Source organism: Verticillium dahliae, genomic scaffold, assembly GCF_000150675.1.
Source record: "Verticillium dahliae VdLs.17 supercont1.2 genomic scaffold, whole genome shotgun sequence".
NCBI classification, from domain to species: Eukaryota; Fungi; Ascomycota; class Sordariomycetes; order Glomerellales; family Plectosphaerellaceae; genus Verticillium; species Verticillium dahliae.
This window is the reverse complement of record NW_009276916.1, coordinates 2,487,181-2,502,907: the sequence shown is the minus strand read 5'-3', so window position 1 is coordinate 2,502,907 and position 15,727 is coordinate 2,487,181. Positions and strand designations below refer to the sequence as shown.

Sequence of the window (15,727 nt, the reverse complement as noted above, 5' to 3'; positions counted from 1 at the left end):
AAAGGGGAAGCAAGGCATGGAAGACGGGAAGGGTCTCAACCCCCAAATCGGAAGCCATTTGTACCATATCAGAACCATATCACGATCATAGAGACAATAATCTCTGACATGTATGACCTTACACACTGTTGTTTATAAGTCCGTGACTTGAGTCGTTGGTCACGTCGTTCATTGCCGTACATGCCTGTGCGGGAATCGCAGCTCAGAAAGCGTTGAGAGAAAAAAAAAACGTGCATTGATATATGCATCACGCTGCCAACGCTACCTGTTCTATACCTCATACAATCGTTACACACGCTCCTACTGTCCGCCTCTGACCGTCGTCACACCCCTCAGCTCAGGTCGAAGCCAGCGCCCGAGGAAATCGCGAGGACCAACTTGCGCCGCAGCGTCTCCTCGTCAGTATACCGCGGCAGCTTGAGCAGGTTCACGCACGTGCTGGCGCTCGGCAGCCGGGCCTCGTCGGTGCCGCCGTCGCGAATGCTGAAAAGCGGGTTCAGCGACCCGAACCCCAGCAGCGGCGCGCGCGGCGTCGACGTGACGTACTTGAGCAGATCGCGTCGCTGGGCGTCCGTGAACCCACGCACGACCTTCCAGAAGAGCTGGATCGTCGGGTGCTCCTCGCCATCGTCGCCAATGACGTAGAGGCCCGAATAGTTGGTGTTGGCGCGCAGGTCATCAATGCTAATCTCGGACGAGTCGCCGCCGACGAGGCGCTGCAGCTCCGTCTGGTTAAACATGGAGAGCCAGGTCGGCGCGATGATGGCGCGCAGACCACGCAGGAAAGCCATCGTTTGCTGGGCGGGCTGCACCACGAGTCGGTGACGCGCCATGTACGATATGTAGAGCAGTCTGTTGTCCTTGGTGACGGGCGTCGAGCCCCTGCCGGGAATGAGCTCTGTCGTCAGACTGCGGACCGTCTCGCCATCCGCCGAGATCTGATCATCGACTGTAAAGTCAAGGCTTAGGGACTCCACCTCGTCAGCGGGCAGATTCTTGAGATGCACCAAACCCTGATACAAGCCAGCATCGAGGTCACGCAAGTCGTTCACGTTGCCCCGGTAGCTCTCCTCGCCTGTCAGACCGGAAGCTGCCCACTTGAGTAGGAAGAATCCGGCAAAGTTGACGTCGATGAGGATATCCTCATACATGCATTTGCCGACGAGGCGTCCCAGAAACTCGTACCTCTGTGAGAGTCCGGTCAGGATATCCTTTTTCTCAGCTTCAGGGAGACCCATCTTCTCGGTCTCTTCTCTGAACTTGTCAAAGATGATCGGGTTCGGATACCACAACTTCTGGCTGTTTTCGACAAAATATCGGTCATCAGACTGATTCATGAACACCTGATTAATGGCGCTGAGGAGAAATTCCTTAGCGACACCTCCTCCGTCGATGCCTGCCTCGACGTCGCCAAAGCTGTCGATGAACTGAATCTGGACTGGCTCCTTGAGGCTCTCGCCTAGTTCGTAGAACTGCTCAAACGCATCGTCGAATTCTTGTCCTCTCTTGATGCTTCCACGATGACGTCCGGTCAGACCTCTCTGGGGCAGGAGCGGATTGTTGATCATGGACATCCGCCACTGCTCGGCGTCCATTCCTTGTCTCCTCTTTTGCTGATCGAGGTAGATGAACTGTCGGAAGATGTGGACCCGCGCATCGAAAGGGATCACAAAAGGCATGTGTCGGAGGATCTCTAGTTTGGGTCCGATGACGGATAGCATGCGAGCTTTCTGGGCTCGTCTCTGACGAGCTCGAATGTTCTCTATTTGCGCGTGCTGCGACAAGCGCTGACCGGCGAACGTATGCACGCCATTTTCCATCTCCACGTCGTCATCCATGTCGTCTTCCTCGTCTTGATCCTCATCATCTGACAAGTTGGCCAGCTCTTCTTGTTGGCGGTCGTGTTCCCGCACGACGCTCGACGCAAACTTTTCCATGTCAAATTTGGAGGTCATGAGCCAGTGGTCCCGGGGTAAAAACGGACGTCGAGAGTCCCGTTCGTAGAGCATGCGCAACGTCGACGTCACGATAGCCCTCAACCCTGCTAGATCTGGCTTATCGAAGGATAGGCCCTTTGGGCCCAGGGATGTGCGTCTCCCCTTGTTGGAGGCTTTCTGACCTTCAGCGAGGCCAAGGAAGGAATCCAATCCGTTGGATGAGGCGAGGCTTGGAGCAAGATCCTGAAGGATCTCGTTGGTGTAATAATGCAGGGCAAAAGCCAAGTTCTTGAGGAACAATGTCAAGCTTTTGACGTCTTCGAGGGTAAGGCTGCATGCTCGGAGGCGAGTCTGCGGCTCGCCATTCTCAATGATCCTTGGCCAAATGCCGCTGAAGAAGTCGTCGTCGTCGCTGAGGCGTAATATGAAAGTATAGAGTTCAAGGAAAAGCAGAGTCAATCTCCACTCTTGTTCCTCAAGGGCCGAGTATTCTTGAGTCCCCGACTTCGACAGGTATCTTTTAATCAAGGAAGGGATCGAGCCGACTGCGTGAGCGGATCCCTTATCATGGCAGATGCGCTCAAAAAGCGATGTCTGGCTCATTGTTTGCCAAAGGTACTTGATGACGGGGATATTTCCGCCTGTTGAGGGAATATCTCCCAAAAACAGGCGCATCCGAATGTCATCAGCGAATGTCGGAAAGCACCGCAGAAGCGTGACAATGTAGCCTGCCAAGAGGCTTGCGCCCTGGAAGCTTTTGTTATTAGGGGAAACAGAAGCTGCGTTTGAATCAGGGGCAAAAGTGCTGCTGCAGTTAGCCCTCTGTCGTTGTGTGAGCTCGACTAAAACTGACCTGGCCAGATCCGACAGGATATCAGTAATACCGGCTCGGTCCACGCAGGAGGTAAGCTTGGTCAAAACATAAGGCGGCAGTGGTCGGAGCATGGACACCGTGTCATCATTTGCTTGCTCGGTGTTTTTGTGACGCTCCGTTGCTTGTCAATGGTAATCGAAATCGAATCTGAGAAGCCAAACTTGACAGCTGAAGGTGCATGGCATGCAACGAGCCAAGGTGGTGAGATGTACTCTTTTGCGTCTGATGTATGTCTATAAAGTAGGCGAGCAGCCAAAGTAGACTATCTGGCGTTGCCGAGGCGGCCCGAGGCCCGGAGTATGCTTCAATTATGGCTCCTGAGAGTTTATCGATGTCGATGCGTTGCGCAATGAGATTATTTTCCTGCTGTAGAGGAGCTATATCCCCTACTGCGAGGAAATCGAAAGCAAATGCATCATAGGCGCGGTTTGAATGTGGACGGGCGTCCTCGGCAGAACCTGGTCAGTGTGTAAACAGCCGAGCCACGTGCAGGATGGAGGATTATGGTGAAGAAACATACCATACTGGGGAGGCTCGTTCAAAGGAGCCAACACAAGTGCCAGGACCTTCTCGAGCTGCTGCTCATCTGAGGCAGAAGCACGCACCAGTCTTGCTAGGAGTCGGAAGTACTGGGAGAGAACCCGCACGACAGACTGAGGTTGCCCAGTGACCAGGTAGGCTAGGAGATCGACAAGGAGTTTCGTTTCTGGTTGAAGGTGTCTGAAAGAATCACAGTCAGTCTCTCTTCAGAAAATATGTCAAGGCCATTGAGCGTCCCAACCCACGTTTCCAAAATGGTTGCCCCAAGGGCCTCGACAGTTATCTCAGACAATCGTCTCAGACGATGGCCTTCTTGCTCTCGACTTGATTGATTTTCCGATGATGGGACTAAAGAGCGTACGTGCTGGGACATGACATCTCGTGCTATGTAAGCTAGCCGATGCACGTCGTCAGGTCGGTTCCTCTGAAAGGCAGCAAGCAGCAGCGGTAGAGCCGTATGCACTCTCTGGACTGCAGTGTTCGGGGTGTCAACACGGTAAATGTCATCGAAGGCTTGGCGCCAGACATCCCGACATTGTCTTCTGACGTGGTGGCTCCTCCATGTTCGTTGGATGTTCCTCGCAGCCTTCAGGCGGTCTCGTTCTAACTGTCTCTGTTGACGCTCAGCTTGGGCGTTTGACACTGTCTTGGAAGCCCCAGAACTGGCTGACGGCGACCACACGTTGGCAAAGGGGTTCTGATTTTGGCCGCTTAGGTTGACATTTCGGGTTCGGCGGGAGTTGCCCGTGAAGGTCGAGTGCATGATGACCCGGCGTTGTCGGTAGGTAGGTGGGGGGGTTAAGGTTGGTAGTAGGACTATGACTGGTGACCAAGCTTCAAAGACGGATACTGCAACATGTCCAAGAGAGGGTGTGAATCAAGGAGATTGACTTGGACAGACATGCCAACTTCAGCGAGTCTCGGGCAACCAAAGGATAGCTATTCGAAAGTCTGGGATCGTGGCGGGGCACTCTCCAAATGGGAGCTCCTCTGGTGCAAGGTGGAAGGATAGCGGCCGTGATCTGGCGGGGCGATGACGGTGAGTCCCTTGTGGTTAGTAAGACAGAGGTGGAAGCTTCGCGCGCACCACGCACGGAAAAACCGCTAACGCTAACGGTGCGCGAGGCTTGGCCGTCCCAATTCCGATAAGGCGATAAGAAAAGAAAATGTGGCCAGGCTTGTCAGGTACCTTGCCAGGCTTGCCAGCGTGGCACAGGCACACAGGTACCCATCCCCACCTGTGCCTTCCTCTTTGAACGGCAACGGTCACTGGCTGAAAGGACTGCAAGACCAACCGAGACGACGCTTGCCTGCCAGGCGAGTCTAAAATTTAATCCTCAACCATCTTGGGGCATGACCGAAATCTCTTCTCCTCCATCCACAAACCCTTCATCATCTCGATCCTCACACACACGAGCAATAGACAAGAAGTGCGTTTCTCGTGCTTGTTCTCTTTCGCTCATCACACACGGAAAACCAAAAAAACTTTAAAATCCACTCAAAAAACCCCACGACACATCTTTTTGTGTCCTCATACCCTTACTCTTACCTCCTGCACTCTTGCCCAGCCAATCTCCCACCCCAAGAGCGCCTTGTGTCTCGGTCAAACTTGACGCACCACATCCATTCTCCTCTACATCACCACGCAAAAAGACTTGGACGCCCGTTCTTGTCTTTGCATCCCTCCGAATAACAACTCGTTAGCTTTCATTCTCCCGGTAAGTCGAGCCTGCCTTTCCCCTCCCCTGCCCCCGCCTCCCAACAATGAGCGAACCATAATACCCAATCCACTGCACACCGCCCGCGCGCACACCGTCTCCTCGTCCGTCGACTTTTACCCTCCGGCCACCACTCCCACTGTGTCTAACGCAGCCACAGCTAACACAGTTGCCTGCCAGAACGAAACTACCCTACGTCGTCGCCATGTCTGCCTCCGCGAACACCGGTGCTGTTGATCAGCTCACCAACGACCTCGCCTCGACCTCGCTGAACGGCGAGGAGAAGAACACCCCTGCCATCAACACCAATGTTGAGGGCGCTCAGGGCGATGCTGACACCGCTGGTCCTACTCCCAACTCGGCCGTTCCCCAGCCCCAGGCCTCTGCTTCTCTCTACGTCGGTGAGCTTGAGCCCCAGGTCACTGAGGCCATGCTCTTCGAGCTCTTCTCCCACATCGGTCCCGTCGCGTCTATCCGTGTCTGCCGTGATGCCGTCACTCGCCGCTCGCTCGGCTACGCCTACGTCAACTACAACACCACCTCGGATGGCGAGAAGGCCCTTGAGGAGCTCAACTACACCGTGATCAACGGCCGCCCCTGCCGCATCATGTGGTCGCAGCGTGACCCTGCCCTCCGCAAGAACGGCCAGGGCAACGTCTTCATCAAGAACCTCGATGTCGCCATTGACAACAAGGCCCTTCACGACACCTTTGCTGCTTTCGGTAACATCCTCAGCTGCAAGGTCGCCCAGGATGAGCACGGCAACTCCAAGGGATACGGTTTCGTTCACTACGAGACCGATGAGGCTGCCGCCCAGGCCATCAAGCATGTCAACGGCATGCTTCTCAACGAGAAGAAGGTCTACGTCGGCCACCACATCCCCAAGAAGGATCGCCAGAGCAAGTTCGAGGAGATGAAGGCCAACTTCACCAACGTCTACGTCAAGAACATCAACAGCGAGGCCTCTGATGACGAGTTCCGTGACCTCTTCACCAAGTACGGCGAGGTCACTTCCTCGTCGCTCGCTCGCGACCAGGAGGGTAAGAGCCGCGGCTTCGGCTTCGTGAACTTCACCACCCACGAGGCTGCCTCTCAAGCCGTCGAGGAGCTCAACGGCAAGGACTTCCGCGGCCAAGACCTGTACGTTGGCCGTGCCCAGAAGAAGCACGAGCGCGAGGAGGAGCTGCGCAAGTCCTACGAGGCTGCTCGCCAGGAGAAGGCCAACAAGTACCAGGGTGTCAACCTCTACATCAAGAACCTCAGCGATGATGTCGACGACGAGAAGTTGAGGGCCATGTTCTCCGAGTTTGGCCCCATCACCTCCGCTAAGGTCATGCGTGATAGCATTTCTGAGGGCGAGGATGAGGAGAAGGCCGAGGAGGAGACTCCTGCCCCCGAGGCTGAGGTCAAGAAGGAGGACAGCGAGGCTGACGCCGACAGCCAGGAGGCTGCCGACAAGAAGGACGCCAAGAAGGGCGACAAGAAGCTCGGCAAGAGCAAGGGCTTTGGCTTTGTTTGCTTCAGCAACCCCGAGGATGCCACCAAGGCCGTCGCCGACATGAACCAGCGCATGATCGACAACAAGCCTCTCTACGTCGCCCTTGCTCAGCGCAAGGACGTTCGCAAGAACCAGCTTGAGCAGAGCATCCAGGCCCGCAACCAGATGCGCATGCAGTCCGCTGCCGCTCAGGCCGGCATGCCCAACCAGTTCATGCAGCAGCCTGTCTACTTCCCTGGCCAGCAGCCCGGCTTCCTGCCCCAGGGCGGCCGTGGCATGCCCTTCCCCCCCAACATGGGCATGCCCAACATCCAGGGTGGTCGCCCCGGACAGTACCCTGCCGGTTTCCCCCAGCAGGGCGGCCGCGGCATCCCCCAGCAGCTGCCCCCCAACATGTACGGCGTCCCTGGCCAGTTCCCTCCCGGCGGCTTCCCCGCCCAGGCCAACAACCCCCAGTTCATGGCTGCCATGCAGCAGGTCCAGCAGGCCTCCATGGGTGGCGGCCGTGGCCAGGGTGGCCGCGGTCCCATGCAGGGCATGCCCGCTGGCCCCATGGGCCCCGGTGCCCCCGGCTACCCTCCCAACCGCCAGCAGCCCGGCCAGGCCGGCGGACGCGGCGGCCGCAACGGCCAGCAGGGCAACTTCCCTCCCCAGGGCGGTCGCGGTGCCCCCGGCGCCGGCGAGAACACCCCTCCCCAGGGTCTCAGCGCTATTCAGCTGCAGCTGAACAACGCCACCGATGCCCGCCAGCAGAAACAGATCATTGGCGAGCTTATCTTCCCCAAGATTGCCGCTCAGCAGCCTGAGCTTGCTGGCAAGATCACGGGCATGCTCCTCGAGATGGAGAACTCTGAGCTCATTACCCTGTGAGTTGCCTCGTCATTTAATTTCTCGTGCGCACACACTAATACCATCGCAGCATTGAGGATGACAACGCCATGAAGCTCAAGGTTGACGAGGCCCTCGGTGTGTACGAGGAGTACGTCAAGAACCAGGGCACCGAGGAGGACGATTCGAAGAAGGAAGAGACCAAGGCTTAGGCGTCGCGTTCAGCTTCCTCATCGGTCGCCAACGCGCCTGGTCTTTTTCCTATGTCTTCATACCCGGGGCTGCATAGATCGCAGCACCCTCTGGCGGCAACGACCTCGATATTTTGAGTGAAACGGGAGCCGGAAAAAGTTTTATGGTTTTACGTGAAAGGGTTGGCCATCGTCGATGCCCCCTCGCCCCCCGGTATTCCAGGGCATGGTGTGGCTTCTTTTTTTTTTTTTTTTTTCAGCTGGGTTCAGATCTGCCGGTCAACCATCAGACCCCCTCTGCCTTCATGTCACGATGTGCCTTGTGCAGCATCTTGTGAAAAGGACAGGGTAGGAGGCCGGCAGCGGTCCTCGCGGACGATTGTCATGTTCGGCCTGAGGACAATTCTTCTCTCGGTGGTTGCTTTCTTCCTCCTCGGTCTGGTTTACGGACGGCGTTTTACGGTATGCTTTGAGAACAGTCGTCTGCCTCGTACGAGGAATGACATCAATACCCCAGAACGGTTCTCGGTTAGTCGGGTGGATGAGGGAGGCTCACCTCAACGGATGGTGAACCGTCCCGAATAGATTTATGTTTATGATGACACCATGGCATGTATGAGATTATTGAGAAAGGACTCGTGCACAATTGTATGTGTGACTGAAAAGCCGGCGTGCTTGGGGAGGACCTTGACAAGGGAACATGTTCATCAAGGTTTGCTTTCATACGTTGATCAATAATGGTCTATCTTGGATTCATACATTGTCTCTACTACAGCTTCGCCGCCGGCTTGAGGAGGGATAACCTGTCTTTGAGGGCATCCTCGGCCTCCTTCTCTATTCTCGTGACAAGGACATCTACCGTGGGGGATTATCGTGAATCAGGCCAATGACCTGTCCCGCCGTCCAAGACCTGCGTCACATACATTTGTTAGCAATCTTCTTCTGTCTCACATTTTGTTTCCTGGGGCATCATGCCCACAGGAACAGGGGACATCAAAAAAACTCACGCCATAGTTGGGATCGCCGTTGACAAAGGCCTCCTTGCCGCGCTTGCCGCTCATGAGGGGGGCAATCTCCTCAAACTTGCCCGTGGTGCTCTCGCGCTCGACCTTGAGGGCCTCGAGGGCGACGTCGTTGCGGAAGAGGCGGGTCGTGTTGCGCCAGCGGCGCAGCAGGAGCTCCGTGTCGGTCTCCTGGGCCCTGACAATCTGCTCCTTGATGGAGTGGTGGACGGGGGCCTCGACGGTGCACATGAAGCGCGTGCCCATGTTGATGCCGGAGGCGCCGAGGCACAGGGCGGCGGCGAGGCCCTGGCCGTCGGCGAAGCCGCCCGAGGCGATGAAGGGGACCTTGAGGGACTGGCGGGCGCGGGAGAGGAGGATGAGGTTCGTAATGTCCGACTCGCCGACGTGGCCGGCGCACTCGAAGCCGTCGATGGAGAGAAAGTCGACGCCGAGCTTGACGGCCGACTGGGCGTGGCGGATCGTGGTGCACTTGTGGAGGACGGTGACGCCGGCGCGCTTGAGCTGCGTGATGACGGGGCCGGGGGAGTTGCCGGCCGTCTCGACGATGGTGACGCCCTCCTCGATGATGGCGCGGGCGTAGGCGGCGTAGTCGGGGGGCACGAGGGCCGGGAGCAGGGTCAGGTTGACGCCGAAGGGGTTCTTGGTCAGGGTGCGGCAGCGCTTGATCTCGGCGCGCAGGGCGTCGGGCGTCGGGAAGATGAGGGCCGTGATGATGCCCAGGGCACCGGCGTTCGAGACGGCAGATGCGAGGTCGGCGGTTCCCACGTGCTGCATGCCGCCCTGGACGATGGGGACTAGGCGTGCGAACCAAGGTCAGTCTTGGGCGTACAGAGTACCAGGTAGGTAGTGGGAGAAGACAGCTCGTGGGGGCACTCGTACCTTTGATGCCCAGGCGCCGGGTCAGCTCAGTGTCGAAAGGCATGGCGGACAGCGACTCGGTGTGCAAAATGTTTGGTAGCAAGAGGGACGCGCGCGCTGTTGGTGACGAGAATTCTGGTCGTGATGAAGGGCGGCCAAGCAGACATAATGCCTTATCGCGGCTACCTCTCGTGGAGTTGAAGCTCGGCTTGGCAGACGTGACGAGACATGCCGAGGTCCTCGGGTCTATGCCCCACTGCGGGCGCCTTCCCCCGTCCGGGGTACCGACTCACATGTTCGGGGAAGGAACATAATTACTGCATACTAGTAGGAGGCTGTGCTGATGGTGAAAGCCACAATCCATCCATCCACCTTCCAAGGTCACGAGACCTGGAACGCCTCTTCACCTTGCTGCCATGAGCTCGTGACCATCCAAGCTCCAAATCGACGACGAACATACATGTACATCCAGCCAGGTCGAGTCAGACATCAACTTCTCAGACATGAGGAGGTTGGCGCCACGACATGCTCCCACACGGAAGGTCGACGGCGGACAAGTGTACATGCACACGCTGGCTCGACCCTTCGCCCTTGACATCGGATGCACGACAGCTGGCACACAACAGGACGGCGAATAACTGACAGGTTGTGCCTTGCCTCACCATGCTTCGCGCTGACCTGCCTCCCTACCCTTTGGCATGCAATCAGGCAGGCAGGCAGACAGGCAGGCCGGCAGGCCGACATGCCGACAGGCTGACAGGCCGACAGGCCAGCGGACAGACAAGCATGCTGCGCGTCCACCTGCATCCTCCTGCATCGCCCATCATTGTGAGGCGGCCATCAGGCCACTCCCGATCTGTGCGACCCTGTGTTGCGTGACTGGCATCCTGCGTCTCGGACGGCTTTTTTATTCTCTACTTCGCGACTGCAGGGCTTCTGCGTCGAGCCGCATCACCTCCCAATGCACACCTCACACGATTCGGTCGGCTCAAGCAAGGCATCCAAACCATGCGACGTGTGTGCGCTTGCAAACTGACGCGACAGCGCATCCGGCCATGTCCATGACATGGCAGGACCCTTGAGTCCTTTGGGCCCCAATGCACTTTTGTCTCAGTGCAATCCAGAGGACGAAACGAAACTCCGCGGGGTGTGTGCTGCCTACTCAGGAGCCGGCTGCCCCCAATTGGCCCCTCCCGGCACTCGCGCGCTCTGACAGGCCTTTTCCTCCCTCTCGTCACACGCGGGAGGATTTCCGCAGCCGTAGCTTTCGATTCTGCATGGGAGTCTGCAGATCAGTTCGAATCTGATGAGCTGCCCTGCCAACCCCTAGCCGTCGCGTCAATGACACTCTGGGTGGACGAAGGCGGGGCGGGGAGGAGCCAAGCAGCGGCGCTGCATAAGGGCCCATTGGCACGTCGGACGGGGATGCGGGCGCCCAACCTCGTGATCATGAGAGGTCCAGACGCTGGTCCGCAGGCCGGCTTATTCTTGTCGCAGAAGGTCTGGCGGGCGGCGGACCAGCTAGCTATAGCCTTGTGAAGATCCGTGAGACCGGGCTAGGAAAGGGAAAAAATAGATGGCCGCAAAGCCTAAGACGGGTTTCGAGGCAATAGTCCCAAATTGCCGTGTCATCGGCGTTCCTCCGCCTGCGTATTGGCCCGGCACCTTCGGCGAAGGACCATCTGAGACGCAAGGGTCCGCGTGACTTTCACGGCCGTGAACAGTGCCATCGAGCACAGGGCGAATCGTCCCCCGCCCCCCCCCCCCCCCCCCCCCCCCCCCCTCGGACGATGAGACGACGGCTGGCGTCTCGCTCAGATACCTACGGTCGAAAGTCAGGAGATGCCAGCATCTGGCCCTCGCCAAAAGACGCGGGGGGGTATGCTGTCAAGATTCATGCTGTGACAAAGCCTCCCTCGCTCCCGTCTGGAAGTAGGTGTGTAAGTAGGTAGGTATCGACTGCGTGTCTCGGCTCCCAAGAAACTTTATGACCATCGACAGTGATTCTTCTTCAAGTTGTGGGTCAGTATCCAAGAACGTCGTCCATATCGAGATTCAGGTACATAGTAATGCCATATGTGAAGCGAGAGCGAGTGCGGCAAGCGGCCACAAGGCGATATCACTCGACGGTAGGAGCCAGATAACCTGACACAGATGCCCTGGTCCTTCCGTCGCCTGACAGATTTCACATTTGACAAGTACATCTCGTCAATCGCGCATCGTGGAGCCCCCAAGGGAGGGCACACGAACGGGTACGAACATTTTGACAGCTGGGTGCCAACATGCCGACGAACATCCACTCGCCATGTTGCAGTGTTGCATCAGAACATGCATGGACACCATTGCACAAAGGCATCGGCGATTCCGAGCCTTTTTCTCTCGTTTTACTTTTTTCTTGATGATTCTTTTGCGTACTCTCGTGTTCCTTGCCATAGCGTCTGGCCTCTCAACACTGCTGCGGTGGTATGTGTATGTACGACACGGCTCATGGCTCATGAAGCCCGTATCATGTTGCACGCCACGTCCAGGTCAGACGTTCTATCCTGCTACCTTTTCCCGCGCGCTTACTCACAACGACCGCACCAAAAGCAGCTGCGTCTCGTGGGGGAGTGGGCATATGGACTTATGGCCTCACCCGCCAATTGACTACCCACCACCGAAGGCTGTCAACGGCAAGACGCTGGTCATGGTGAGCAGCCCATATGTGCCTTGATGTCAGTTGCATGCCCATTCATGCCAGGCATCACAGGAGCTTGCTTGACCGCGCTGCCCTCACCATTACGTATAGCGACTATTATTAGCCACTGCCGATAGTAGGGATTCAGTTCATCAGCTTTGCTTCGCCCGGAAAACACCACTAAGAAAGAGAATGTGGGAATGAAGGGGGGTCGCTCGACAAGGGTGAGCAGGGGGTGCGAGAGGCCCGCGGGTTGTATTTCGACAAGCTGTTGACCGCTTCTTGATGCCGGGAGAATGCCTAAGAGAACGGTACGTAGTGTTAGTTCAACGACAGCGTGGCTTGGCCATGATCTGCCTGGGCCGTGGCCCGGAGACTCGGTAGCGGTGTTGGCCCGCAGCACCCTCCTGGTCCTGTACCTGGTCTACTCCCAAGCGAGAACCCAACTGTTGACGAGCGATGTGCTCGAAATTTTGATGAGCACCAAAGATTTCCGGACACTACCGAGACAGGGGTTCCGTTTTTCGGGAGACTGGACATGGGCAGGGTTCCGGCAACCGCGGCAGCTGTCAAGGGGTCCGGGTCAGCCCATCAGATTTGAGATGGGGGGGGGCTGATGGACAGAATGTCATGGCTGGAGTTTGGAGCAGAGAGGCGTGTCAAGCGAGCACGATAAAGTGAGCTCGGCCCTTGGGCAAGCGCGGGATGGAGGCGTGCCCATGCAGGAATCCCCCCGGGCGTCTCTTGATAGTTGGGTGGGAGTTGGGTGGGAGTCGGTGGGGAGAAGCAGGGTCTCTCGGTCGTGTGGCGATCTGCGATGGCGGTGATCAAGACTGAAGGTCGGTCATCTCGTAAGGTAGTAGTAGTAGTAAGACGTAGGCAGTTCTTCGCGTGGCGGCTTTGGTGCTGATGGGGGTCGACCCATCAGAGAAGACGTTCGACTACCTACCACCACCTTGTTGAAGTCAGTGAGACTAATTTCATGAGGGTTGCAGTCGAGAGTCGAGGGAAACGATGAAAGAGGCAGATCCCGGCCAGACCCCCAGCCTCAAGGTAAAACAGCCGCGATCATGATCCTTTGGGACATACTATGTACCTATGTTGTTCGTCATTCCAGACGAAGCGATCAGCTCACGAATTCTACCACATTGATGCAGACATCTTCACATCCCTTACCAGGACTAGCGCCCTGGCTGCTCTACCGAGCCAGTGCCAGCCATTTTCCAGCACCGCCGTCATCGACAGGCGAGGCTTGTTCGTGTCAGAACACCAGGTACACGCACATACATAGTATGTATCAGTTGTTGGTAAGCTGGGAAGGGACCATCGGCATATGACTCTAATATAGCCCAGTTTACCCTGCGCCATTCGTGCGTTGTCAATGTCAATATAGGGCGGAATGATGGCCTGGCCTGAGTGAACCTCGCATATGGGCGGGCCATCTGTGCGCCCGTCCGAGTCATTATTGAAAGATGAAGTGCTCAGGCCCTTTGTATGCTTTGTCCATATTGTCGTTGACGAAGACGAAGTCGTGGAAGCACAGCGTAGCATCCGTGTATGCCATTCTGCTTTGGCTTTTGCCAAGCGGCTCCGGATATCCCACTCACCCTCGATACCACGGCTTCACAGTCTAGCCTTGAGGGCGTGAAGATTTAGGGTTCGATGATTGCGTAAAGGGTAAGAGGAAAGTTCGGGTAGGCCTTTATCCGCTTGATGTTCTCTGATCCAACATCAATCACGGCGGCAGTGCCTTTGGAGAAACTCTTGGATACCTTGCTTCGGTACCGCTCGCCTGCTACAGCGGTATATTGAACCGCTGACAGCAGTTTGCTCTCGAACGGCATTCTGAGCCGCGTGGGCGGCCTATTGCGAGGGCGGAACGAAGTGACAGTTGCTGCATCGAACTCGGTGGACGGGGCCGCCTCTTTGCATCGGAGATGCAAAGTGCGAGCTTTTCGTAATGTGCGTTTTGGCTTTTAGATTAGGGTGCCCATGCTCACACCGGACGAGCCAGACATGGCAATGCGTTGCTCTGACTGCATACCTGCATGTGGTGACCTGTTGAAGTCAAGAGAGGCGGCCGTTTTGAGGCTGACTTCTACGGACTAAGGTAGGCGACAAGCTGACCACACATGGCACGACACAACCACGATGCCAAGAAGAAATCGGCGACCGACGGTATGTTGAACTCGAGACGAGCTCAATATCGAGTGGTCCTGGTGGGGATGTTGTCAACAAAAGAAAATGAGTGACTTGGTGCGCAATAGTGGAGGGGTTTTGGATGCTGCGCCGCCTACCTGCCTTACATTATGACATGCCGTCACTACCTACCTACCTTGCCTGAGGTACCTACCTACAGGGGAAGTCACATTCGAGCATCCCAAGACGCAACCCGTGAATACACGCAACCCAAAGGGGTTTTACCCTGGGCAGGTAGGAAGGATATACATGGTGGTGCTTGCCTTGGTAGATGCCTGGCCAAAGCAAATTGATGATTCAGAAAGTGCTCACCATAAGCCTGGCAAGCGCGGCTCGTGTTGGATGCCAGTCTGTGTACCTAGTTAGCTACCTACCCAATTGCTCAGACACGTTGATTGGAATTCTAGGTACCGGGCATGTTACGGAAGGTTGGTTTGGTTCTTACTGGGATTTCCCCGGACACGGCGGGCGAGATGAAGTTGGATGATCCCTAAAGCAGCATGACTTCCCCCCACCCAGCCAGTACCTTGTACGTACTGTACCTCTTGAGGTAGGGGCCTCTCCCCTCTACCAAACAGCCCCAGCAGCAGGTACATTATACACTGTACAGGGGATCCTTCACCGGTCTCTGGGAGTTTCCAGGGCCAGAAAGAATTGCCCAGCCCCCCCCCCCCTCTCACCCCTGGCACCTTCACCTCCAGTTTTTTTTTTCTTTACCTGGCTGGTCCTGCAATACAACCACCACATGCCTTGCCTCAGCTGCTGCACGGGGCTGACTGGGGGCCTGCCTCCGTACGTCGCTGTCACTGGTCAATTCATGTTGTCTCTCTCCTCTCTTCATGGCGTCCACCTCTTGATCTCCTCCGTCCCATCGTCGAGCTTGAGTTTTAGTGCTTGAGGAAATCCGTAACGGAACAGCGGACGACCGAAGCCTCTCCCGGGTTTCTACCCTCCCCTGCCTACCTTCTCCAGCTTCAGCACGAGCTCCCAACCTCCTTCGATCTCCCACACTAGCCGCACCCTTGGCACGCCGTCCCCTACCTGACTTTGCCTTACAAGTACCTCACCTCACCTTACCTTACCTAAAGATAGCTCAGGCAAGGTAGGGTAGGTACAAGTAGGTAGCTAAGCCGGGTAGGTGGTTAGCTCACGTCTGAACCACGTTGCCTGCGTCTGAGCGTTCCACCCCGGGGAAGCCAGCAGCAGCTTCCGGCCACCAGTCAACCAAAAGGCAACCCGGTCGACAGCCTCGATCACTGACCACCTCATTTGGTTTGCGGGAGCTTCCAAACAAAGTCACAAACCCTGCGCGAAAAAGCCTTTGATGGCATCATCATGCTTCGAAACCGAACAACAGCCGCCGACCCGAACAAGCCCCCCCC

At 56.7% G+C, this 15,727-nt stretch overlaps 4 protein-coding genes across 4 annotated transcripts in view; 2 read left to right on the top strand and 2 right to left on the bottom strand.

Moving 5' to 3' along the window:
* Positions 1-216, top strand: part of VDAG_01631 (3-ketoacyl-CoA thiolase) — a gene marked incomplete at both ends in the record, with an annotated part of 1,735 nt that extends 1,519 nt beyond the window's left edge. The window contains one exon of the mRNA XM_009650517.1: positions 140-216. Coding sequence (XP_009648812.1) covers positions 140-216 — 77 coding nt within the window. The remainder of the gene's footprint in view (positions 1-139) is intronic.
* A 116-nt stretch (positions 217-332) lies between these two features.
* VDAG_01630 (ubiquitin-protein ligase E3C) lies at positions 333-4,348 on the bottom strand (the record flags this gene model as incomplete). Its single annotated transcript, XM_009650516.1, has 5 exons — positions 3,597-4,348; positions 3,332-3,531; positions 3,202-3,269; positions 2,791-2,924; positions 333-2,691 (listed from the first exon to the last, which is right to left on the bottom strand). Exons 1-5 carry the CDS (start codon positions 4,112-4,114, stop codon positions 333-335), a joined length of 3,279 nt encoding a protein of 1,092 aa, XP_009648811.1. The 5' UTR covers positions 4,115-4,348.
* A 926-nt stretch (positions 4,349-5,274) lies between these two features.
* VDAG_01629 (polyadenylate-binding protein) lies at positions 5,275-7,607 on the top strand (the record flags this gene model as incomplete). The annotated part of the gene is made up of 2 exons (XM_009650515.1): positions 5,275-7,433; positions 7,487-7,607. 2 exons carry the CDS (start codon positions 5,275-5,277, stop codon positions 7,605-7,607), a joined length of 2,280 nt encoding a protein of 759 aa, XP_009648810.1.
* An 847-nt stretch (positions 7,608-8,454) lies between these two features.
* Positions 8,455-9,533, bottom strand: VDAG_01628 (2-nitropropane dioxygenase; the record flags this gene model as incomplete). Its single annotated transcript, XM_009650514.1, has 3 exons — positions 8,455-8,496; positions 8,594-9,405; positions 9,491-9,533. 3 exons carry the CDS (start codon positions 9,531-9,533, stop codon positions 8,455-8,457), a joined length of 897 nt encoding a protein of 298 aa, XP_009648809.1.
* Between the last annotated feature and the right edge of the window lie 6,194 nt (positions 9,534-15,727).